Source organism: Schistocerca americana, chromosome 8 (assembly GCF_021461395.2).
Source record: "Schistocerca americana isolate TAMUIC-IGC-003095 chromosome 8, iqSchAmer2.1, whole genome shotgun sequence".
Lineage (NCBI taxonomy): Eukaryota > Metazoa > Arthropoda > Insecta > Orthoptera > Acrididae > Schistocerca > Schistocerca americana.
In genome coordinates this window covers 296155032-296182324 of record NC_060126.1, presented here as the reverse complement: position 1 = coordinate 296182324, position 27293 = coordinate 296155032, and the positions used below count along the sequence as shown (strand labels likewise).

General features: G+C 37.7%; 1 protein-coding gene and 1 non-coding gene across 2 annotated transcripts in view; one reads left to right on the top strand and one right to left on the bottom strand.

Moving 5' to 3' along the window:
• Positions 1–7857: 7857 nt before the first annotated feature.
• On the top strand, positions 7858–7931 carry Trnat-ugu. The gene has a single exon. It is a non-coding gene; the product is annotated as a tRNA-Thr (tRNA).
• Positions 7932–11404: 3473 nt separating this feature from the next.
• LOC124545781 (atherin-like) overlaps positions 11405–27293 on the bottom strand; it is a 75381-nt gene continuing 59492 nt past the window's right edge. The window contains exon 8 of the mRNA XM_047124728.1: positions 11405–11614. Coding sequence (XP_046980684.1) covers positions 11405–11614 — 210 coding nt within the window. The remainder of the gene's footprint in view (positions 11615–27293) is intronic.

The window sequence follows — 27293 nt, the reverse complement described above, 5'->3', positions numbered from 1 at the left end:
GAATTAATGGAACATATCTGTCATTATTCAGGAACTGGCTAATTTATTATAAACACACACATTTCCATTTCATCCAGTTTGCTTGCATTTATCTGTAACAGTTTACAGAAGAATTAGCAACAAACAAAACTGGACAAAACTTACAGATTTTGTGCCTGTCAAAGCTGCAAGGTTCTTTTGTCACTAGGAATATATTTGCAATGTTATTGGTTGCTCACATGAAATTGTAAGTGAAACTGAAATAAGTATACACATTGGATTTATATCCTTGTAATTGCTCTTTACAGCATTCCCAAAAAATGGACGTGAACACAGTAAATATGTGAAGGGACAAATGGATTTCAAATAATTGACTACTGATTTATGTGTGGCCATTTTAGACAAAATACTGGATAAGACGTATTGCTGGTAGTAGAAATTTTTAAAATGCTGTGCTAAATATAATTTGATTATTACAGTGCACATTAAAGATTTGTTTGTTGATGAAAGCCAATCATACCGAGAAGAGCTTCTGATTTCAATTTATTTAGTATTACATATAATTGTTGCCTCTGAAATTTCTCTTCTCTTAAAGCAGTTCCAATTATTTTTTTTATTAATAATATGATAACTTTTGTGGTAAATTGTCCTTTCAGACAGAAAAACCTAAAAGAATGACACAAGGAAGTCAACTGAATTATTTTTTTGAAAACATTAATAACTATACAAGGGTATAAAAAGTAAGTTGGTGGATATATATATTTCTTTCTTTTGGATAATTTTTATACTTTATTAAATGTGAGACCATAGGCCCAGCACTGGCTCATTATGATAAAGATGGGAGAGCAGCATGTTGATGGGATTGTGGTAACAAGTGACCATGCAGCTGTCATCATACAATCAGCTGATCACTTACTATGTGTCAACTGAGTTCATGCACTGTCCACTAGAAGTGCTGACTTGTGGTTAATCCTTGCTGTGGCATGTGGACATTCCACAGTTTGCAAGTCATATTTTTAGACTATTCTGTTGCTGACTATTTTCATGGTCTCTTGCTCCTAGTGTCTGTCAAAATTGTTTTTTTTATGTTTATGTTAATTGTATTTTCATGTTTCCTTGTGGTTCCTGTAATTTGGAAGCATTCTGATTACTGAAATAAATGGCATTCAATTTATGAGCTGCCTGAACACAATTCTTCCACAATAAGAACTTGAAATTAAGCAACAAACATCGTGCACAGTGAGACTTGCGAAAGGATGTTAAATTATGATTTGAGGGGTAGAAATAACCTGATAGAAGGAACTATTCAGGAACTGATTTCACTGATTTGGAATTAACACAAAATAAAATTCACAGACTTGGAAATGGAAATGCAGTGACTTCTTCTTATGTTATACTACTCAGTAGCAGCAAAAATTGTGTTTCAATATAGTGAATACTAAACTATAAAACTTTGCTGGCTGCAATGACTGAATTTCAAATATTTTAAAGAAAAATGAAATCTTCTTCATAACTACTGGCTTTTTGGTTGTTTGATATTTGATAAGACTTGGTATTCCACAATTAAATAATAGTAAATAACTTTTTATATCAAGAAGATTTAAAAAATGTAGAAACACTACAAAGGCCAGTAAGACTATCTTTTGTATATCTACCAGTGACACAAAGAAAACAATATTTATCAAGGCAACTTAGTATATTATTAATTTCTCTCTTTTCTTTCAGTAGTTACATAATGTTACATTTTATAAATACTAGAATATGACCCAAACTAAACAGTTTCTCTTGAGGATATAGTACAGCAAATGCTTATGTTACAATTCACATTAGTGTCAAGCTTATGCTTTCAACTATCTTATGAAAATAATATACACAATTTAATGAATTCAACAGCATAAGAAACACCATAAGAAAATATTGTGCTGGAATATGGCATTGCACATCCTAAAATGTTATTTTGCAAATTTCAATGTCTACATTGAAAGTAAATTATATTGTATCGGAAAACTGCACAGCTTCTGAAGTTCTCTGAATGCTGGCCTCATAATATATAATAAGTACTTTAAATTTTCCTATTAGTTGCATCAGTTTTGTAATTATGTTTGAAAATATCACTGTAATCTCATCAAAAATTGCAGGATTGCTCAAAAATTGGCCCGAAATAAATTTGTGTTCCTCCTGGACATTACCTCTTCTTCCATCATCCTAAATAAAAGTAAATGTCATTAATAAAAACAAACATCATAATGAAACAATCTTGTGGGAATCTTAACATAATAAACCAATTAAAAGTATCTTAACCTTTTTGTTTGGAAACATTCATAGCTAAGTAGCAATAACTCCAGGTAACAATAGCTTTATTTAGGTAGAAAACCTGAGAAGAAGCTGTTGTGGAACTGGCAGATAGTTCAAAGCAATTCTTTTTTCTTTGGAGGGGGGGGGGGGGGGGGGGGGGATGGTGGGGGGAGGGGTTATTAAAGATTTTAAAGCACTTGCTGTTACAGATACAAGGGAATTTCAACAGCTGTTAGAAATTAACTTGGTATAGAAGGTTTATTTTTAGCATTAGATATTCTTCTGTCATAAAACTGAGTTCATTACTCAACTTTTAATTCAACAACTGACCAACTTTTAACAAAAAAGAAGTAGTTAAAAAATAATAAAGTGTTGGTCCTGTTACATGTTAAGTACATGTACTTATAAACAACAACACTTGAAAATATGTTAGTAAATATTTCATGAAGATCAGTATTCCAACATAACACAACTGTGCTATGAGAGCCCAAAATTAAGTTTTGTTCATAGCAAGCAATTAACAAATACCTTCTTTTTACAAAATTAATTAGGCCAATAGAACATAGTTGCATGATAAGAATCAAAGCCTTTTATCTGTGAATGCCTCCAGCCACTTACAGTTCTACCTCTTATTACAGGTTTGAACAAGAAAAAACCAGTGGCAGTCTTACATGTAAGGCATTCATGATTTTTTGATGTTTTGGAATAAAATCATATGGATAACTTAAAGGACGCAAAGTTATACAAGCAAAATGAAAGTTCTTGTAAGTAAATTAACTAAATTTCATTTGATATGTTTAATTTGCTGCATATTTTTCTCATTTAAGAGCAGACTTATGGAGAGTTTCAATGGCACATCCAAATAAGCAGAACTATGACTCGAGGATATATATAAGAGAGCTGCCAACAGAGAAAAGTAAACTGGTGCAACTGATGGGACTCTGAGGGTAGGAAACAAGGTATGAAAATTGTATACTTGCTGTACATATATTTATTTACTTGAGATTTGGTGCCCAGAATTTCCCAAATTTCTTAGCAAAATGGAAAATCCAGGCTCTTCTTGGTGTCTTATTCCTTGTGTGTACATGAAATTAAAATACATATACCAAAGACATATACAGTTATACATTTTTAATTTGTACAGAGGACACATTCCTTGTACAATTTCATTTAACAATAACTTTAAAAACATTAATATTTTTGACTTTCATCATTACATCAAATTTATATAGAATCTTATATACAGTCAATAATCTATATAAACTGGTTATAATTTCAATACAATTGAGCTATAAATTTCAGGATAACTATTCATAGTTCATTAAAACTGTGACAGAGGTATATATGTACTCAATATATATCTGCAAATTTTAACCATACAATAATTATACATAACAGGCATTGTAACAATATTGCATTAATGTAACTAGAGACTGGAGTTTTCATAATGTATTTAGAAAGAGTGTAAAGAGGTTGAACATCCTAGGTATTCAACAAGCAACAAAATAAGATGTTAATTTTACTTATTACCAAAATGCACCATAGTGTCTCATTCGCAACATTTACTTCATGCCACCGTGGCTGCACAATTCCATTTTTCTCTCTGGACGGCTGATACAAAGACAAAATAAAATATTTGGTGTGTCTCCTGCACTACACTGGAAGAAACTCGGAGAATTTTATTTTCAGTTAAAATAATGTGAATATGTAAAATAAATTCCTCTAAATGGGGAAATTACCAAAGTTAAAACTGAAGTATAATTTTAAATAGCTGCAACATTCTTGCCTACTACAGTTGGTGTGGAAACAATTGACTTGCTTCAATGGTTTGCATAGCTGCATTACCATACTTTTGTGTCCTCAAAACATCATCAAATCCACTTCTTATTTTGAGCACCCGTAGCTAAGCATCACTCTGATACTTTGCCAAAGGACATTTAACTTTCACTTGATTCTAAAAATGACTAATGTTTAAAAAGTTAGTTATTACTTGTGCTTAATGATAATTATTAATTATCATTTTATTATTACAACAGAAGTTATTAAAGCATAATTATTTAATGTCAAGTCATTCTGATACCAGGAACATAGCTGCAGAGTATGTGACAACATACCAGATAATTATTGAAAAGCTTGTGGCCGCATGTCTGCAACACTTCTTTTAAAGATCTACGAGTAGCTAAAAAATTAACAGATAAACATATAATACATGTTACATGATTCAAAATGAGTCAAAAGTATAACAACAAATATAATGTACAATCAGTAGGGAGGCAGGACTTAAATGTTGTATATCTTTTATATTGAGAAGGAAATAGCCTTTTTAGAAAGCAAAAATTAATTTTTCTACAAACAATTCACTCATTTCTTTGAGAATGAGCACCTGTTTTCATGAGATTAAATTTTTCTCTCCAGTTTTTAAAGCTCTATTTTGTTTTATCCCAAATAGGAATATGACAGTTATATAGCCATCTAAGAGATATTGCATGTTACACAGTTGCTGTGGCATTTATAAACTCTGGCAGTCACTGATATTTAACAGTCAAATATATTAACACTTTTATTCTTATATTGTAAGTATGCAAATTTTTGGTATCCAAGTGACAGTCTGCAAACATCAGATGGATTGTCTGTGTAATATTCCTAATGGAAATAGCAAACTATAGATTTTTTCACCTTTAATGAATGACTCTGCCTATGCCTGGAAGCACTGTCTTTGGTTAAATTCTTGTCAGTATTTAGCATTATTTTTTTATTGTTGTAAGTGGACAAGTAGTTGTGGACAGAAGTTATTGAGAAATGTCTACATAAACCAGTCTTTTAAGAAATCTTCATATTCCAGGCATTAAAGACGGCCATGAATTAACAACTTTTTACTATGGATATTTATTCAGACAATTTTTGAAGGAGAGTAATGAGAGCTTACAAACGAACTGACAACATATGACAGTGAGTGTACCACTTGTTGCATTACCAAAATGGCAAATGTAGGAGTTAAGATGGAGTTTTTAGAATGTAATAATAAATAAAATAAGACAAACTTGGATACAATGATAGGAAGGGAAATGTTAAAAACCTCCAAAAAGGATAGAAATGTCAGCAAATGACAGAAAGGTATGATGTCTGGAAAAAATGTGAAAAAACAAGTATAAGTAAAACTAATTTAATGTGTTGATAGTAACAAACAAAACATATTGATCTTCTGCTAGTAATGTTATGGGTCATTTCAGATTTCAAGGTGTTATGTTTCCCCTGTTGAGGACAAAAGCTCTTTCATAATATGTTGATGTATTTTATCTCTTTGGATCTTCTTATTTCCAGAATGTTGTAATAATTATTAGAAGAAGGTAGCCAACTTCTGTAACTATCAGGTAGAATTATACATGAAGATATCATGCTGTATGATCAATTAGTCAGATGAATGACACAAAATATGGACAAAATGAACAATGAGATCAATAACAATAACTACCAACAACATGGTGTGGGTGTTCAACAACAGAAAAACAGCTAAAAAAGAACTGGAACATGCTACCTCTGTTTATGAGCTTGTGTTCCTTTTGAGGGTAAACATATACACATCTACCTCAACCTGGAATTGTCATGTGAGTGAGGTGGGGGTCACATTGTGAAGAATGAGAGAAATGAAGAAGTAAGACAGGAAGAGGGAGGAATGAAAGAATGGAAGGGAAGAGCAAGGTCTACAACACTGCACAAGAATAAAACAGCACAGGTACTTGCCTTGATGCAGGCAAGGTTAATAGCAATTTGCCAATAGTCATGTAGGGGGCAGAACATCTGGAAGTCTTTAGGAGAGTTAAGCACTGAACAGAAGGAATCAATAATCTGAAGCTAATATTACTACAAAGAATTAAAAGAGATAAAGACTACTGACGTTCCTTTATAGGTTAAAGCAAAGGTTTCGCACCTATATATAGCCTTCGCCTTTCCGAAAATCATGGCTGCATTTGGATTAGATAACTAAACATAGGAGATTATACAAGAGATACCAGCCGACACAAAGTATAAAGTGAAATTTGTGGGATAAATAACATGCACTTGAAATTAAGAAAGGAGTTTTATAGGAGAAGGTTACTGACTATCTCCAGATTTGTTTAACTGAAAATTGGTCAGAGAATGGAGAAAGATACTTGCAGAATCTAACATTAAAATTCAAGTAATAATTATCTGGTAAAGGATCACTCTCAAAATTTATTGCTAAGCATTTCTAGATAATTTAGCAAGAGTGGAACACAGAGCAAAGATAGCAGAACAAAATTAAAAATTTAAAAAAAAGCAGACAAACAGTATGACTTAAATTAAGTAGAAAGACCATTGTTTATATTTAATTTTAATGGTGAGTAGGTAGATTTAAGTACCTAGAAGACCTCATCGAACATAATGTAGGGAGAAAAGGAAGTTACCAAAGTAACACTGAAAAGATGGATTTAGTATCCAACTCCACAAAATATGTTTATAATATTTCAAAAAAATCATTCTTTATGAATGTGAAAATTCCTCATTACAAGTCAATAATTTCACAAGAATGCACATATGCATAAGAAATGCTCATTATAGGATCAATAAAAGAAAATGAAGAAATTAAAGAAAACAACAGGAAGACTGTGAGAAAGATATTAGGAAACAGAAGAACAGCAGAAACCACTGAGTTATGATACAACACAATGGTGCACAAACATTATCAAAAAACTGTAGGTAAAAACAAGTAAAAGAACACTAATATTCTATGAACCTATCCAAATCATGAGTTTTATAAGACTTAAAAGAGAAATTGTCCAATATGACAAGGTAAAATTTAAATCAACTGGCTTAAAAAGTGAATGACTATCTAGATGAGAGTGACACATATAACCAAGAAATTGAAGGCAGAACAAAACATAGAATCAATGACGACTAACTGAAACCCTCAGCTGCCGACAGTTGTTGTTGACATACCTCGATGTGGACAGCTGAAAATGTGTGTCCCGACCGGGACTCGAACCCAGGATCTCCTGCTTACATGGTAGACGCTATATCCATCTGAGCCACCGAGGACACAGATGAATAGCGCGACTGCAGGGACTTATCCCTTGCATGCTTCCCATGAGACTCACATTCCCAACTGCCCACAATTCTACATATGTAATGTAACTTATAGACATTTGCCCATTCACTCATTACTCGCGCACGCTTTGGCGATTCCCGTAAGAGTTTGGGCAACCTGTGCGCACTCGCACAGATGAAGGTCAATGGCTTGGGTACTGTCTTCATATATGTAGTTAAAGACTACCCAAGCCATTCCCAACTGTCCACAATTCTACATATGTAATGTACCTTATAGACCTTGGGTACTGTCTTCATATATGTAGTTAAAGGCTACCCAAGCCATTGACCTTCGTCTGTGCGAATGCGCACAGGTTGCCCAAACTCTTACGTGAATCGCCAAAGCGTGCGCGCGTAATGAGTGAATGGGCAAATATCTATAAGGTACATTACATATGTAGAATTGTGGACAGTTGGGAATGTGAGTCTCATGGGGAGCGTGCAAGGGATAAGTCCCTGCAGTAGCGCTATTCATCTGTGTCCTCGGTGGCTCAGATGGATAGAGCGTCTGCCATGTAAGCAGGAGATCCCGGGTTCAAGTCCCGGTCGGGGCACACATTTTCAGCTGTCCACATTGAGGTATATCAACAACACCTGTCAGCAGCTGAGGGTTTCAGTTAGTCATCTTTTATTCCAGGGAAAAGCTGCACGGTCATCAACAGTATTCTGTTCTTTCAAGAACAGTTACTGTCTTCATATATATACACAGAATCAAATTTAAGAAGTGGAAAGGGTTCCGAGGTAAAGAAAGTTTTGGGAAAGTGGAGAAGAAAATGAACAGCAGAAGAGAAGAAATAAAAATACGAGCAGGGGGAGTACTAGTAAAAGTGTAAAATTAAATTATGGTCTTAAACACGATCTTTACCATATCTCTGGCACAAGAAGATACACGGACAGGTTTCCTGAGAATGGGCAAGATAGAATAGAGGAAAATACAGACTGCTGAGAGAACTGTTTTGTGGATGAGAATTCATAGGATAAGAAACCTGTTGGGTGAGGGTACTAGAGTGAAGTAGTGAGGAGTCAGAGGGTGATGAGGGAGGAAAGAAAGGTGCAACTGAAGTGGGTACAGGACAAGGACTAGCAAAGCTGGAGGCCAGGGGATTTGCAGGACTCCTTCATGTGATAGAGGGCAACTTCTAATGATATAATTCAGAGTAGCTGGTGTCAAAGAGAGCTAGCAGGCTGGAAGGGACTGAAGGATGCAAATGCTGTTGGATGTGAAGCAGCAATTGAAATTTATCATTTTGTGCCCAACTGCACTTCCCTGTTGATAGTCAACCTTCTACTAGTTCATTAGTTGCTATTCATAAAGGTGGATGCACCTAAAGTTATGTGCTGTCATTACAGCAGAATTTGATGTGGCTGCGTTTATGCATAAATCACACGGAAAGACAAAAGCAAGTTTGTATGATAATCTACAGTTTATAGTTTAAGTACTCATCTACTGCTCAACACTTCTACAATACAGTGAGTGCTTACTGTTATTTATTGCATGCCATCCAAGATTTTCTGTGATAATGGAATAGTGTAGTTACTTTCTTTTCTACACTAATTTAGTGCAGCAGCAATATCTGAAATTTTACCGTTCTTAAATGATTGACTGCAAGAGATAACAAAAAAGAAAGAGTTGTTTCTACAAGTTTATCACCTATCTTGAAAATGCTATTACATGTCACAAATAGAATACATTATTCACCTTTCAAACTAAAGTTTGTTAACAGAGTAATAGGACAGACAGAGATTCTTCTTTGCAGATGACAAAATGTGTTAAGGGGTGATATATCACATTCTCACAGTCTTTAACTGCATGAGGTGCTGACAGACTTCTGAAGATAGGAACAGAATGAGATAATATCAGGAGGGAGGGAGGGAGGAATGAGGGAGGGAGGGAGGAGACTAGATGATAAAGAATTTACCTGTACGAAATTGAGGTAAATATGGTGGAGGTTGTGAAAAACTGAATGGTAATCAACATTTCTATGACATAGATTTGTGACGCTGGTACTGCAGGTGGGATATGAAATGGATACATCCATAAGGAAACTGCAGAAGTCTTGCTCAATATGTATCAGTGAACACAGACCATATAATTGTGATGGGAGTATGAAGATAACAGAGCAGAATTTGTAATGGGACTGATAAATACCAATACGATTACTCACAGTTAGCTTTTTCTGTAATATATGGAAATTATGAATATTGCAGCACATCAGTAATATGAATTATTGAAAGCCTAAGGCAGAAAATGCATTCATGGCATTAACTGTGGGAATCCAGTACAATTTTATTCAGTGTATTTTACAAACTGTCACGTGCTGTAAAAGTTATCTGTGTGATATTACTGTTTTTCTGTGTGAAAACAGCATTACATCACCCATACAATCTGATTAGCATTATACAATATTTGTGTAGACTAAATATTACAACATCCTTTCCACAAATTGTAATCTTGATATATAACTTTTTAGTTCATCTTCTGCTGGCATCTGTTTTCATTATTTATCAATGAAGCAAATTAGTGCAGAAAAAATTTCCATCAAAGTGATACCTTTAAATGAATACTAACTGGTAGTGACATTTATCTGTCAATATCAGACATAAGCAGAATAAAAGTCACACATTCAACAATAATACAGCGTAGGAATGAATGAACTGTTCTCTCCAAATTAGATTCACTGAAGTGAACAAGTATATATTCTTACCAAAATTGATATGAAAAACCACCTTTCCTGACATCTTATATGACAAATTAACCAGTATAGCTAAGCCCTCTCCTTTTCTTCTCTCAGCATTGAGTTTTTTGATGGTACGGTTATATAAACTACTATTGGGTCATTGACAATGTACTAACATTTAAAGAACCTTATTTATCCTCAGCCTTCCCTACTCATCTTTTTCCTTTCTCTGATTTTGTGAAGATTCCTATTTTTCTTCAATGTATGTTTAGCATCTTACTTTACATCCAACTTTTCACTATATACCTTTCTCAAAGGCTAACAAGTTCTAAGGGAACTATTGATATGGAAACATTAGAGCCTACTGAGTGTCTTTTATCTATTACTCGTTATTTGCAACATATCTTGGCACACAATTTTAAAAAATTGAACTTATCGGACCAAGGGTTTTATTGCTTTTACCTTTTCTGCAAACTGACAGCATTTATTTTCAGATGGCACCACATTTCTCTTGTACATTAAGAAACGATATGTGTGAAAGAGACAATATATGTCCAAGTATAAGAAATTAAAATTATTAAGTTTGAGGTACATCTGTTGCGTATCATCGATAGTTCACGTTCACGCATTTTCATTATTATGCAATGTTTGGATTGCCACATCCATCATGTACTAATAATTTTCATTCTCTCCACAATAATTTATTTATTAATTTACAAACTATTGAGTTTCCCACACTTGGATAGTCAAAATACATCATTTTTCTCTCTTTCAAGCAACAACTGTGTGATATGCAATCATAGATGTTTTCTGATGTTCAAGGTTCAGTGATATAACTGGTAAGCAGGCATTGATGAATTAATGAATAATTCTCATAGAATTTCCTTTTAGAGACAAACTAATAGTAATATATTTTCAAGTTATAACTGAAAATGATTTCTAAGTATAATACCCTGTTGGCACTATCTGGTGAGTTCTCACAGTCCACAGCTGAACCAAATGGACTGTGTGAAGGCATTATCAGGATAACAGCAGTACCATGTAAAAGTCTGTAGTGTTTACTTATTTTCTTCATTCCATTCACAGTCAATAGTTTCACTGGAAGAACTTCATTTTGGTCCGCAATCGGACTACACTAAATACTTAGAAGCGCCACACTATTTCTCACCAAAGCCATTAAAAAAAGTGGAAAAAGAAGATATTTTTTTCAGTCAGTGAATTGTCCTGTACAAAAAATTCCTGTTTGTTTCATTTATGAAATAATACTGTATCACTAGAGTTCTAGTGGAGAGTAGCGTTCTGTATGGATGAGCAAAACATGAGGCATGTCATCCAGATATTATACACTCTCAGGTATCTGATGGCACATATGGTTGTCCTCGTGGTGGTACAGGTGGCAACGAACTCAGTGTGGTATCTGTACTGCAGAGTGGTGTCTGTTGGGCTGATCCATCATAAGGGCAACCATTGGTAGACAATTGTGCCCGCAATGGCATCCGTTGCTGGTGTGGAGGGTATTCAAAGCTCTGTGCTCTCATTCCACTCATGGATGCTGGCACCTAGAACAATAACATTAAAACTGTTGGTAAGTCTACAGAAAAGAACTTTGCCAGTAAGTGGGGCAAAGGTACTGCAAGCATTTTGCATGAAGAGGGAGGAAATACTGTTTTGTTTAGTTGTACATTGGTTCGCTGTATTATTGCATTTAAATTTTGGAATATTTTGTGTCAGCTAATCTCTCACATTCATGACTGATTAACCTTATATGAAGTCTGTGCAAAAAATTCCAGAACATTTGCAATTTAACACCAAAGGTGTTTTGTAGCGAAATGCAGTTGGCATACCTACACATGCCTATATTTAACATGCAACTGCCAGAACATTTATTGTTGATTGTCTCTTAGTTATTATGCAGTGCTGTGTTGAGTAGAACATTATCTCACACAGTTTGCAAATTTTGAGAGGGCAGAGTTAGAGGAGCAGCACGTCTGCATTAAATTTTGCATGAAACTCACAAAAGCATTTAGAGACACACCAAACAATGCAGGAAGCCTATGATGCTGAGTGCTTAAGCCATACTCAGTGTTATGCAAGGTTCACACAGTTTAAAAACAGCTGGACAGAAGTTAAAGATAATCTTTGTTCAGGATGCCCTTCGATATCTACCGATAATGCTCATGTCAGGAACATCAATGAAATTGCGTGTGCCAATTGATGATCGACTGTCCAGGAGACTGCAGAAGGATGTAACATTTCAGTTGGATCATGTCATAAAATCCTGACACAGCATTTTGGAATGCATCTTGTTGCTGCCAAGTTCATCCCATGGCTCATGAGTCAAGACCAAAAAGGCCTTTGCCTCGCAATCTGTGAAGAGCTTTTGGATTCTGCAAATGAGAAAGAGATGTTACTTCAGAGAATCATAACTGGTGATGAGACATGGTTCTATGGTTATTATGCAGAGAGCAAGGTTCAATCTTCATAACTGGACAGGAAAGTTTCTCCAATACCAAAAAAAGATTTTCAGTTCAGATCAAATGTCAAAGGCATGCTGATAGTTTTCTTTGACTTTGAAGGCTTAGTTAATCATGAATTCATGCCAAAGGGACACACTGGTAATCATTGGTTCTATCAGGATGTGTTGGGATACCTGTGAGAAAATGCGAGAAGGAAATGGCCTGAAATGTGGCGAGACAATTCATACCTCTTGAATCATGATAATGCAACCACACGTTCATCCCTATTGGTGCATGACTATTGCACAAAAACAAAATATTTCTGCTTCCTCTACCTCCATACTTTCCAGACATGGCCCCTGCAGACTTTTTTATTTCGAAAGTTGAAAAACCCATTGAAAGCATAAATATTTGAAACAATAGATGAGATAAAAGAAAATTTGCAGGCGGTGCTTTATGCATTGCGAGAGGCATACAAAGACTGTTTCTGGAAGAGGAAATCTCATTGGGAGTAGTGTCTCACAAGGGAACCTCCCCATCACACCCCCCTCAGATTTAGTTATAAGTTGGCACAGGGATAGGCCTTCAAAAACTGAACACAGATCAATCGAGAAAACAAGAAGAAGTTGTGTGGAACTATGAAAAAAATAAGCAAAATATACAAACAATGTAGGCAACATCAAGGAGAATGTGGGCTTATGAGCGCCGTGGTCCCGTGGTTAGGGCGAGCAGCTGTGGAACGAGAGGTCCTTGGTTCAAGTCTTCCCTCGAGTAAAAAATTTAATTTTTTGTTTTCAGACAATTATCAAAGTTCATGCACTCACACATAATCAACTTCGCTCTCCAAAATTCCAGGACATGTTCAGATTTGCTTGGACATATGCAGGATTTGACGGTCTACACACGGAAACATTTGAAAACGTAAAAAACATATGTTTTGACAGAGCACAGGGAAAACTGTGCAACTGTGAAACTCTTGCATTCATTTGTTGCAGTTTATGTGACAAACTCTTATGTTTTCATCACTTTTTTGGGAGTGACTATCACATCCACAAGAAAACCTAAATTGGGCAAGGTAGAAGAATTTTTTTACCCATTCGCCAGGTGTGCAAGTTAGGTGGGTCAACAACACATTCCTGTCATGTGACGCACATGCCGTCACCAGTGTCGTATAGAATATATCAGACGTGTTTTCCTGTGTTGATCTATGACCTTGCGATCAATTATTTTCGGTTCCAACTGGAGAGGCATGTACTTTCGTCTACTAATCGCACGGTTTTGCGGTGTGGTTGCAAAACATAGACACTAAACTTATTACAGTGAACAGAGACATCAATGAATGAACAGACAGATCGTAACTTTGCGAAAATAAAGAAAGTAAAATTTTCACTCGAGGGAAGACTCAAACCAAGAACCTCTCGTTCCGCAGCTGCTCACTCTAACCACGGGACCACGGCGCTCCTCGGCTCTCATTATCCTTGATGTTGTATGTGTTAGACATGGACTACTCAGTTTGTATATTTTGCTTATTTTTTCATAATTCCACACAACTTCTTCCTGTTTTCTCGATTTATCTGTGTTCAGTTTTTGAAGGTCTATCCACTGTGTCAATTTATAACTAAATCTGAGGGGGGTGCGATGGGGAGGTTCCCTTGTCAGCTGTGGAGGAGAGTGTTTCAAAGGAGACCAGCAGATAAGTAAAAGGTAAGTGTAGAAAAATTTGTGGACAAAGTTCCAGAATTTTTTGAACAGACTTTGTATTTTGTACCATTATGCCAAAATGCATATTCTGGAAGAGTAAGGTAATTTCCATTCAGCCATTCCAGTTTAGTTTTTCCCTGTTTGCCTGATAGAGTTCCTTCAGTAAGGTCATGGCTGATTTCCTTCTCTATTGAAGACCATCTGAGATAGTGATTTCTTTCTAATGACCTCAGTATCATTAGGTCAATAGGAAGTTAAGATTGAAACTTTTTTTCTCCTGTCAGCTGAACTGTAAATCATTGCATCATAAACAAATTTATAAAAGAATCTTACTTTTGATACGTGAAGCACCACTGTCAGGTACTGTCTTAGACAGGATTCAACACTTTATTCACAAGTGAAATGTTTTGTAATTTATAAAACAAAATCAAAGTAACAGCAGACATTAAAATTAGAAACTACAAAAAGATATGTGAAACAATCTGAACTAAGACTAGAAACATTTTTCAAGCAAAAACTCATTTAGCTAACTTTAAAATAAGGACAATTTCTCTGAAACTGTCAGTAGAAAAACTCTTTATTATGTACTGCATAAAATTAACTGCACCATAAGCCACAGTCCATTATTAGAGCATTTCATGGTAACAGATAGACTTTGTCTTATATCAAGGAACAATATTTGAGGACTAATGTACACCAAGAAGTCTTCCAGAATGGTGGGGTATATCACTGATGGACCCAATAATGCTGAGCTACGGACCAGGCAATGCTATCAAGTCTAGTATCACCATAAATTTGGAGCATGCTTCAAAGACCACTGTTTGGTGTGTCAGTAGAATGGTGTGTCTAAGAGAAGCCAAGGATCTTGGCTGGGAGGATGAGAGAAATTTCTGTTCAAAAACTCTCAACTTCTAGGTAATTTGTGTGCTGATATGTTTGATGGCTGTTGAGCTGTAACAGTTGCTACTGAGCAACCTCTGGATCATCCACAACATCAACATTTATATCATGCTTTTCCAGATAAATTGTTGTTCATATCAGACATTCTTTTCCTAGTTACCCATAGGCTTAAATACTGGCCTCAACAATTAGAAAACCAAAACCGATGGAGGGTTCATGTGGAATATGAGGCAATAACAACATACACAAAGTGAACAGTGTCTAGATTGTGAGGGCTCCGTTGATATTATATCTAATTTGAAAAATGACAGAAAGTAGTAAGACCTGTTGTTTTATTCAGAACAAGTTTATCATCATCATACAGAGAGAGAGAGAGAGAGCAATGTGCATCCATAATTCTAGAAAGAGTGTTATCACTTGCTGATTTTTCTGGAAGCTACCATCAGTGAGGAGAAGTAACAATATTACAAGGTGTCACAGACATCAGAAATATATCTAAATGTATAATGAGGAGATTGCCTGAACTGCTGTGTACATAGGTACCTTCCACTCACCAGTCTTGGAAGAGTTTATTGATAGAGGATTTCTTTACCTCAAGCCTGAATCCTCTTTGTTGCTACAAATGGCAAAATTTTGGTTGTATCAGTCTGATGTGTAAGGGACATGGAACTATGCTGTCAAGAAGCATATCAACATGAAACCATTGCACATGACCCCCACTTTGTGAAAATTGCACTGGTAAAGATAATGAAGGCAGACTGCAAACTTTACATTGAGTGGGAAAAAATTAAGGAGATGAAAATTATAAAATATGCAGATATGTATAGAAAAGGAAGGAACAAAGGTCCTGCAATCACTTATACTTACAGTGTAATGTAACAGCATTATTTATATTATATTCAGTCATGCGATTTTATGATACTACCAGGACTGCCCAGAAACTAATCCACCACACTTTTTTTCCCACAAGGGGAGGCCACCAATTGTGAAATTCAGATTCGATTCATACTGCGCATAATAAAAGCTCTTGGCCAGAGGTGTAATGTGGCAAAGCACCAAGATGCACTTCTCAGCCGTTGTCGAGAAAATGGACAGTTAAAAGAAACCGTTTTGATGAAATACTCTCTACGATTAATAATTTTGCACAGCGTCGTGGCGCAGCGGTAAGCGCTCGGGTTCGTAATGCGAAGGTTGCCGGATCGAATCTCGCGCCATGCGACCTTTTTTTTTAGTATTTGTACTATATATATATAATTCCAGGCAAACAGTTGCAACAATTATGCATATAATAAGTTGTTGAAAGTCGTTTGTCGTGGAAAAACTGGAGACTTCGAACATCATTATGTTTTCCGCAAACAAAGTTGTATATCACAAATGTTATTAATTGTCTTCATAATGTTTACCACGTATAGTTAATGGAAGACGTAGAAACGATATTCCGAAACGAATACGTGTAGTGTAAGTCAAACGTTCGAATTAGAATAGAGACCCCACGAACACAAATTTGCTGTGGCAGGTATGAAATATAAACTCCCTTACTCGCTCGTTACACTTGAAGGACAGGTGTTGATTGGGCCGAAACGAGCCGCCGCATAACAGCGTAGTTGCCTGCTAACTTCGAAAGAAGGTAGATGCAGTCCCTAGCGCAATTTATAACATCGTCGAAATTTGTGATATTGTGTTTTATTTCAAGTATTATTTTTCCACGACAAACGACTTTCAAGAACTTATTATATGCATAAGTGTTGCAACTGATTCCCGAGAATTATATATATATATAAAAAATAGAGGGAAACATTCCACATAAGAAAAATACATCTAAAAACAAAGATGATGTGACTTACCAAATGAAAGTGCTGGCAGGTCGACAGACACACAAACATACACACAAAATTCAAGCTTTCGCAACAAACTGTTGCCTCATCAGGAAAGAGGGAAGAAGAGGGAAAGACGAAAGGAAATGGGTTTTAAGGGAGAGGGTGAGGAGTCATTCCAATCCCGGGAGCAGAAAGACCTACCCTAGGGGGAAAAAAGGATGGGTACACACTCGCACACACACACACACACACACACATATCCATCCACACATGTACAGACACAAGCAGACATATTTGAAGACAAAGAGTTTGGGCAGAGATGTCAGTCGAGGCAGAAGTGCAGAGGCAAAGATGATGTTGAATGACAGGTGAGGTATGAGTGGCGGCAACTTGAAATTGAGGCCTGGTGGATAACGGGAAGAGAGGATATATTGAAGAGCAAGTTCCCATCTCCGGAGTTCGGATAGGTTGGTGTTAGTGGGAAGTATCCAGATAACCCGGACGGTGTAACACTGTGCCAAGATGTGCTGGCCGTGCACCAAGGCATGTTTAGCCACAGGGTGATCCTCATTACCAACAAACACTGTCTGCCTGTGTCCATTCATGCGAATGGACAGTTTGTTACTGGTCATTCCCTCATAGAATGCGTCACAGTGTAGGCAGGTCAGTTGGTAGATCACGTGGGTGCTCTCACACGTGGCTCTGCCTTTGATCGTGTACACCTTCCGGGTTACAGGACTGGAGTAGGTGGTGGTGGGAGGGTGCATGGGACAGGTTTTACACCGGGGGCGGTTACAAGGATACGAGCCAGAGGGTAGGGAAGGTGGTTTGGGGATTTCATAGGGATGAATTAACAGGTTACGAAGGTTAGGTGGACGGCGGAAAGACACTCTTGGTGGAGTGGGGAGGATTTCATGAAGGATGGATCTCATTTCAGGGCAGGATTTGAGGAAGTCGTATCCCTGCTGGAGAGCCACATTCAGAGTCTGGTCCAGTCCCGGAAAGTATCCTGTCACAAGTGGGGCACTTTTGTGGTTCTTCTGTGGGGGATTCTGGGTTCGAGGGGATGAGAAAGTGGCTCTGGTTATTTGCTTCTGTACCAGGTCGGGAGGGTAGTTGCGAGATGCGAAAGCTGTTGTCAGGTTGTTGGTGTAATGGTTCAGGGATTCCGGACTGGAGCAGATTCGTTTGCCATGAAGACCTAGGCTGTAGGGAAGGGACCGTTTCCATTCGCATGAATGGACACAGGCAGACAGTGTTTGTTGGTAATGAGGATCAACCTGTGGCTAAACATGCCTTGGTGCACGGCCAGCACATCTTGGCACAGTGTTACACCGTCCGGGTTATCTGGATACTTCCCACTAACACCAACCAATCCGAACTCCGGAGATGGGAACTTGCTCTTCAATATATCCTCTCTTCCTGTTATCCACCAGGCCTCAATTTCAAGTTGCCGCCACTCATACCTCACCTGTCATTCAACATCATCTTTGCCTGTGCACTTCTGCCTCGACTGACATCTCTGCCCAAACTCTTTGTCTTCAAATATGTCTGCTTGTGTCTGTACATGTGTGGATGGATATGTGTGTGTGTGTGTGTGCGAGTGTATACCCGTCCTTTTTTCCCCCTAGGGTAGGTTTTTCCGCTCCCGGGATTGGAATGACTCCTTACCCTCTCCCTTAAAACCCATTTCCTTTCGTCTTTCCCTCTCCTTCCCTCTTTCCTGATGAGGCAACAGTTTGTTGCGAAAGCTTGAATTTTGTGTGTATGTTTGTGTTTGTTTGTGTGTCTGTCGACCTGCCAGCACTTTCATTTGGTAAGTCTTACCATACGAAAGCGCTGGCAGGTCGATAGAAACACAAACAGACACATACATACACACAAAATTCAAGCTTTTGCAACAAACTGTTGCCTCATCAGGAAAGAGGGAAGGAGAGGGAAAGATGAAAGGAAGTGGGTTTTAAGGGAGAGGGTAAGGAGTCATTCCAATCCCGGGAGCGGAAAGACTTACCTTAGGGGGAAAAAAGGACGGGTATACACTCGCACACACACACATATCCATCCACACATATGCAAACAACAGCAGACATATTTAAAGACAATATTTTATATATATATATTACAAAAAACAAATAATAAAAAAAAAGTTGCATAGCGCGAGATTCGATCTGGCGACCTTTGGATTACAAACCCGAGTGCTTACCGCTGCGCCACGACGCTGTAGAGACTTATAAATCGTAGAGAGTATTTCACTACAACAGTTTCTTTTAAGTGTCAATTTTCTCGACAATGGCTGAGAAGTGCATCTTGATGTTTTGCCACATTACACCTCTGGCCATGAGCTTTTATTATGTGCATTATGAATCGAACCTGAATTTCACAATTGGTGGCCTCCCCTTGTCAGCTGAAAACAATTCTACGAATGCAAAACATTATGTATGTACTATTTGAAGTTTCCTGAGTAAGTGCACCAAGTTTCCATCACTTCCAACTGACAGCTGTTTTATGAACAGACAGTTTCTCTCAGTGGTAACATGAGATGTAATCAAGGGTAAGAAGATACAGGGAAATAAGCATTTGTCATGAACAAATTAGTAGTAATCAAGTAAGTAAAGTGATACCCTCAGTTGTCATCAACATGTGTGTAAGCAGACACGATCGCACAACATTGAGGGTCCAACGTGTGAAAAGGTTAGGGACTGTATAAGTAATTTTTCTGTTTTCTTCAAAGTTTCTTAAATTTATTAAAAAGTCTGATGTATACTGTGCATTGATGTTTGAAAGTATTGTTTGAATGTCCTTAATTTTTTAAATGTATGCTAGCATGTGGTACATACTAATTATTTCACCAGACAGATGCATATGTGCATCTTCATATTTTCACCGCACAAAGACTGATTCATAAAATTTCTGGCATGCAGCTGCATATACTCAACTTCTTCTTGTAATATTTTGGGTGAATACCTTCCAGCCATTTTCAGAGTGAGCCAAGGTGACTGATGCTCCAGCACTTGCTCTGTCCTTTTAAACCCATGGACCGTACCACTGCACATGCAGTCACAGATACACAGGGTGCCAGAGATGCTAATCATCGGCAAAGAGGTATGGCATACGCATGGAAATAGATCTATGGCTGCGCAGTTGATTCACATGGTGATAATGATGTATCATTGCGACCTGCACTGTTATGATGCCTTTGTTATTTTATTACAGAAATTGCTGGATTCCATGATTTGTTCAAGCTGAAGCCACTATCTCTATTAATTAAATTCATCACCAACCGAATTTCGATTGCTTTCTTCATTACTGAGTTCCAGAAAGATGAAGTCGAGGCTAAAATTTCAACATTATCATACACCATGTAGTGCCCAGTGTCATACAGTGCTCTGCCACCACAGCTTTATTAGGTTGTAAGAGACAGGTGTAACTGCAGTGCTCTGTGCATCTCTCCTGGACAGTATGTGTCATCTGTCTGATGTATGAACAGTAACATTCACAGGGGATCTTGTAAACCCCAGGCTTCTGAAGCACCAAATCATCTTTTACAGAACTCAGGAGTGCTGCTGTCTTTGGTGGAGGATGAAAAATTACTTTCACTTTATGCTTACTGAGGATCCATCCTATTTTTGACAATAGGCTTCCCACGTTGTTTGTTGTGGTCTTCAGTCCTGAGACTGGTTTGATGCAGCTCTCCATGCTACTCTATCCTGTGCAAGGTTCTTCATCTCCCAGTACCTACTGCAACCTACATCCTTCTGAATCTGCTTAGTGTATTCATCTCTTGGCCTCCCTCTACGATTTTTACCCTCCACGCTGCCCTCCAATACTAAATTGGCGATCCCTTGATGCCTCAGAACATGTCCTACCAACCGATCCCTTCTTCTGGTCAAGTTGTGCCACAAACTTCTCTTCTCCCCAGTCCTATTCAATACTTCCTCATTAGTTATGTGATCTACCCATCTAATCTTCAGCATTCTTCTGTAGCATCACATTTCGAAAGCTTCTATTCTTGTCCAAACTATTTATCATCCCTGTTTCACTTCCATACATGGCTACACTCCATTCAAATACTTTCAGAAAAGACTTCCTGACACCTAAATCTATACTCGATGTTAACAAATTTCTCTTCTTCAGAAACGCTTTCCTTGCCATTTCCAGTCTACATTTTATATCCTCTCTACTTCGACCATCATCAGTTACTTTGCTCCCCAAATAGTAAAACTCCTTTACTACTTTAAGTGTCTCATTTCCTAATCTAATTCCCTCAGCATCACCCGACTTAATTCTACCACATTCCATTATCCTCGTTTTGCTTTTGTTGATGTTCATCTTATATACTCCTCTCAAGACACTGTCCATTCCATTCAACTGCTCTTCCAAGTCCTTTGCTGTCTCTGACAGAATTACAATGTCATCGGCGAACCTCAAAGTTTTTATTTCTTCTCCATGGATTTTAATACCTACTCCGAATTTTTCTTTTGTTTCCTTTATTGCTTGCTCAATATACAGATTGAATAACATTGGGGAGAGGCTACAAACCTGTCTTACTCCCTTCCCAACCACTGCTTCCCTTTCATGCCCCTCGACTCTTATAACTGCTATCTGGTTTCTGTACAAATTGTAAATAGCCTTTCGCTGCCTGTATTTTACCCCTGCCACCTTTAGAATTTGAAAGAGAGTATTCCAGTCAACATGGTCAAAAGCTTTCTCCAAGTCTACAAATGCTAGAAACGTAGGTTTGCCTTTCCTTAATCTTTCTTCTAAGATAAGTCGTAAGGTCAGTATTGCCTCACGTGTTCCAGTATTTCTACGAAATCCAAACTGATCTTCCCCGAGGTCGGCTTCTATTAGTTTTTCCATTTGTCTGTAAAGAATTCGTGTTAGTATTTTGCAGCTGTGGCTTATTAAACTGATTGTTCGGTAATTTTCACATCTGTCAACACCTGCTTTCTTTGGGATTGGAATTATTATATTCTTCTTGAAGTCTGAGGGTATTTCGTGTGTTTCATACATCTTCCTCACCAGATGGTAGAGTTTTGTCAGGACTGGCTCTCCCAAGGCTGTCAGTAGTTCTAATGGAATGTTGTCTACTCCCAGAGCTTTGTTGCGACTCAGGTCTTTCAGTGCTCTGTCAAACTCTTCACGCAGTATCGTATCTCCCATTTCATCTTCATCTACATCCTCTTCCATTTCCATAATATTGTCCTCAAGTACATCCCCTTGTATAGATCCTCTATATACTCCTTCCACCTTTCTGCTTTCCCTTCTTTGCTTAGAACTGGGTTTCCATCTGAGCTCTTGGTGTTCATACAAGTGGTTCTGTTGTCTCCAAAGGTCTCTTTAATTTTCCTGTAGGCAGTATCTATCTTACCCCTAGTGAGATAGGCCTCTACATCCTTACATTTGTCCTCTAGCCATCCCTGCTTAGCCATTTTGCACTTCTTGTCGATCTCATTTTTGAGACGTTTGTATTCCTTTTTGCCTGCTTCATTTATTGCATTTTTATATTTTCTCCTTTCATCAATTAAATTCAATATTTCTTGTGTTACCCAAGGATTTCTACTAGCCCTCGTCTTTTTACCTACCTTCCCACATATGGCAGAAAAGCCAACGATTTAAAACTTTCCTTCTAATTTTCTGCTTTTCCTATACCCACAATTGGTTTCATTTGTAGTGCCTTATGTATCTGCTGTGGAGAGTACCCATTGGCTTAAAAAACTCTTCTCAGGTGTCGAAGCTCATCCTCCAGACTGCTCTCATCAGCAATGACATGTCCTCTGTTTACTAGAGTTCTGAGTAAACTCATTGTCTGTTAAGGTTGGTGGCAGCTATTTGCACTTAAATATAAATCTGTTTAGGTTGGTCTTTGATATACTGTGTGTCCCAAAGTGCCATCATCTTATCGCCATACCCACACATCCAAAAATGGAAAGCATCCATCTTTTTCAATTTCCATCATTAAATGAATTTGTCTGTGGATGGAATGCAGAGCATCTAAAAATTCTGTTAACTTGTCTTCACCATGGGGCCACACTAAAAATGTGTCATCAACATACCTCCTAACACTGTGGGCTTCCAGCTGGAGAAAGATGTCACGACAGTGCAGCTCAGAATGATACATCTATATCACCGTTTGGATCAACTGCGCAGCCATAGATCTATTTTCATGCATATGCCACACCTCTTTGCCGCAAATTAATGTCTTGGGCACCTTGTGTATCTGTGGGCACATGCGCAGTGGTGCGGTCCACGGGTTTAAAAGTACAGAGCAAGCGCTGGAGCGTCAGTCACCTCGGCTCACTCTGAAGATGGCTGGATGGTATTAAGCCAAAATATTAGAAGAAAAAGTCGAATTATGCGGCTACATGACCAAAATTTTCTGGATCAGATGCATAATATTTGTTCAATGTTTATTTATTACCCATTTACTTATAAATAGTCCCTAAGATAAAGGAAAATGATTGAAAAGCTGTGCTGCTCTTGTTTGTAATTGAAATACTAATGCCTACTATGTTTATTCAATTGTTTATTGTTTCGCTCTGAGAGACAGGCCTCACCAAGTTTGGAAAATAAAGTCACCGCATTGGTGAAGATTTAACAACTGAGAGAATGGATCAATGAGCAACCTGAACATGTGTCATTGGACATCCGTCCCAAACGAATTCAATGAACAATATAGAACAAAATGAGACAAAAGAAGGGGTAACATCTTCAATTAGTAATCAAAACCCACCACTGCTTAAATTGTGATTAATAATCAGCATTGGTGGCTGAAGACTTCCTGCATAGGAAGTCTTCCTCATTCTGGCAATGACCTTGTCAAAGAGGGCAGAGGAGTAGACAGAGATTTAGGGCACTCTCTTGTCCTAGGGATGGGAAACTGCCCCTGAAGGTGGAAGAATCAGCAATGATCAATGGCATGAGGGTGTAGAAGGCAATGGAAACCACTGCATTAAAGACACGTAACATGTATCTATGGTACACATTTCCTGTAACTGAAAAAGTGTCATGATGATCTCTCCATTGGCAAAAGGTTCCAGAATAATCCCCCATTCGGATCTCCAGGAGGGGACTGCCAAGATGGAGGTGACCATGAGAAAAAGACTGAATAATATACAAAAGGATAATGTACTATGAGTCGGGGCATGGAATGTCAGACGCTTGAACATGGTAGGCAACTAGAAAATCTGGAAAGGGAAATGCAAATCCTCAGGCTAGATATAGTACCGCCCAGTGAAGTGAAATGTAAAGAAGACAAGGATTTCTGGTCAGATGAGTATAGGGTAATATCAACACCAGCAGAAAATGGTATAACAGGAGTAGGATTCATTATGAATAGGAAGGTAGGGCAGAGAGTGTGTTACTGTGAACAGTTCATTAATAGGGCTGTTTGTATCATAATTGACAGCAAACCAGCATTGCAAGCTGAAGATGAAGAGGTAAAGAAAGTATATGAGGATATTGAAAGAGTAATACAGTACATAAGGAAGATGAAAATCTAATAGTCATGGGGTACTGGAATGCAGTTGTAGGGGAAGGATTAGAAGAGAAGGTTACAGGAGAATATGGGCTTGGGACAAGGAATGACATAGGAGAAAGACTAATTGAGTTCTGTAATAAATTTCAGCCAGTAATAGCGAATATTCTATTCAAGAATCACAAGAGAAGGGGGTATAGTTGGAAAAGGCTGGGTAATTCAGGAAGATTTGAGTTAGATTACATCATAGCCAGACAGAGATTCCAAAATTAGATACTGGATTGTAAGGCATACCCAGGAATAGATACAGACTCAGATCAGAATGCAGTAGTGATTAACAGCAGGCTGAGGTTTAAGACATTAGTCAGGAAGAACCAATACACAAAGAAGGGGATACAGAAGTACTAAATAATGTTGAGATACCCTTGAAGTTCTCTAAGGCTATAGATACATAAGGAATAGTTCAGTAGGCACTACAGTATAAGGGGTATGAACACTGCTAAAAAGGACCTTCACAGAAGTTGGAAAGTAAAACATAGGTACAAAGAAGGTAACTGTGATGAAACCGTGGATTACAGAAGAAGTACTTCAGTTGATCGACGAAATGAGGATGTACAAAAAAGGTTCCAGGAAACTCAGGAATACTAAAATACAAGTTTCTGAGGAATGAAATAAATAAGAGGTGCAGGGAAGCTAAGACAAAATGGCTCCACAAAAAATGTGAAGAAATCGAAAAACAAATTATTGTGGAAAGGATAGACTCAGTATACAGAGAGGTCAAAACAGCCTTCAGTGACATTAAAAGCAAGGGTGGTAACATTAAGACTGCAGTGGCAATTCCACTGTTAAACACAGAGGAGATAGTGGGTAGGTGGAAAGAATACATTGAAAGCCTCTATGAGGGGGAAGATTAATTGGATGTGATAGAAGAAGAAACAGAGGTCGATTTAGAGGAGGCAGGGCATCCAGTATTAAAATCAGCATTTAGAAGAACTTTGGAGGGCTTAAAATCAGATACGGCAGAGGAGATAGATAACATTCCACCAGAATTTCTATAATCATTGGTGGAAGTGATAACAAAATGACTATTCACATTGGTGTGTAGAATGTATGAGCCTGGCGATATACCCTCTGACTTTTGGAAAAATATCATCCACACAATTCTGAAGACTGAAAGAGCTGACAAGTGCAAGAATTATCACACAACCAACTTAACAGCTCATGCATCCAAGTTGCTGACAAGAATAGTATACAGAAGAACGGAAAAGAAAATTGAGGATGTACTAGATGATGATCAGTTTGGCTTTAGAAAAGGTAAAGGCACCAGAGAGGCTATTCTGACATTGCAGTTGATAATGGAAGCAAGACTAAAGAAAAATCAAGACACGTTCATAGGATTTGTTGACCTGGAAAAAGTGTTCAACAATGTAAAATGGTGCAAGGTCTTCGAAATTCTGAGAAAAATAGGGGTAAGCTACAGGGAGAGATGGGTAATATACAATATGTACAAGAGCCAAGAGGGAATAATAAGAGTGGATGACCACAAACAAAGTGCTTCAATTGAAAAGGGTGTAAGGCATGGATGTAGTCTTTCACATCTATTGTTCAATCTAAACATCAAGGAAGCAGTGATGGAAATAAAAGAGAGCTCAGGAGTGGAATTAAAATTCAAGGTGAAAGGACATCAATGATATGATTTACTGATGACATTGTTTCCTGAGTGAAAGTGAATAAGAATTACATGATCTGCTGAATGGAATGAACATTCTAATGAGTACAGAATATGGATTGAGAGTAAATTGAAGAAAGAAGAAAGTAATGAGAAGTAGCAGAAATGACAACGGCAAAAAACTTAACATCAGGATTGATGGACATGAAGTAGATGAAGTTAACGAATTCTGCTACCTAGCAGCAAAGTAACCAATAATGGATGGAGGAAGGAGGACATTAAGAGCAGCCCAGAACTAGCAAAGAGGGCATTCCTGGCCTATAGAAGTCTACTAGCATCAAACATAGGCCTTAATTTGAGGCAGAAGTTTCTGAGAATGTACATTTTGAGTATAGTATTGTATGGTAGTGATACACGGACTGTGGGACAACCAGAACAGAAGAGAACAGAAGCATCTGAGATGTGGTACTACAGGCGAATGTTGAAAATTAGGTGGAGTGATAAGATAAGGAGTGAGGAGGTTCTACACAGAATCAGAGAGGAAATGAAATGTGGAAAGCACAGACAAGGAGGAGGTACAGGATGATAGGATATCAGTTAAGAGATCAGGGAATAATCTCCACAGTTCTAGAAGGAGTTGTAGAGAGCAAAAACTGTAGAGAAAGACAGAGGTTGGAATACATCCAGTAAATAATTGAGGATGTAGGTTGCAAGTGGTACTCTCTGAGATGAAGAGGTTGGGACAGGAGAGGAATTCATGGTGGGCTACATCAAACAGTCACAAGTTTGTTTTTGGATGGCCTGTAACTCTCAAACATGGCCTAGTCAGCTGCCAGCCTTCATTGTTGAAGCACAGGAGACTAGCCAGTACATATTTAGCTTTTACCGTTTGTTTGCACAGTTTAATCTGTCTATAAATCCAGCAGAAAACTCAAAGAGATTCTGGTCATATGTAAAGTACACCAGTGGCAAGACTCACTCAAGAGCTTCACTGCATGATAACAATGGTGACAGGGCAGACAGAAATGACACTACAGTGTAATGCCAGTCATATGGTATTGGCGTGAAATGTTTGTAACACTGTGAAACTGCTTCTGCACCAGCTGCCAGAGGCAATGTATTCTACGATGCTTGTGCATTTACTCTTAGAATAGTTTCTTATTTCATTTTTACTACTTACATAGTTGATTTTGTCTATTATACAAAGTATGGTCTAGT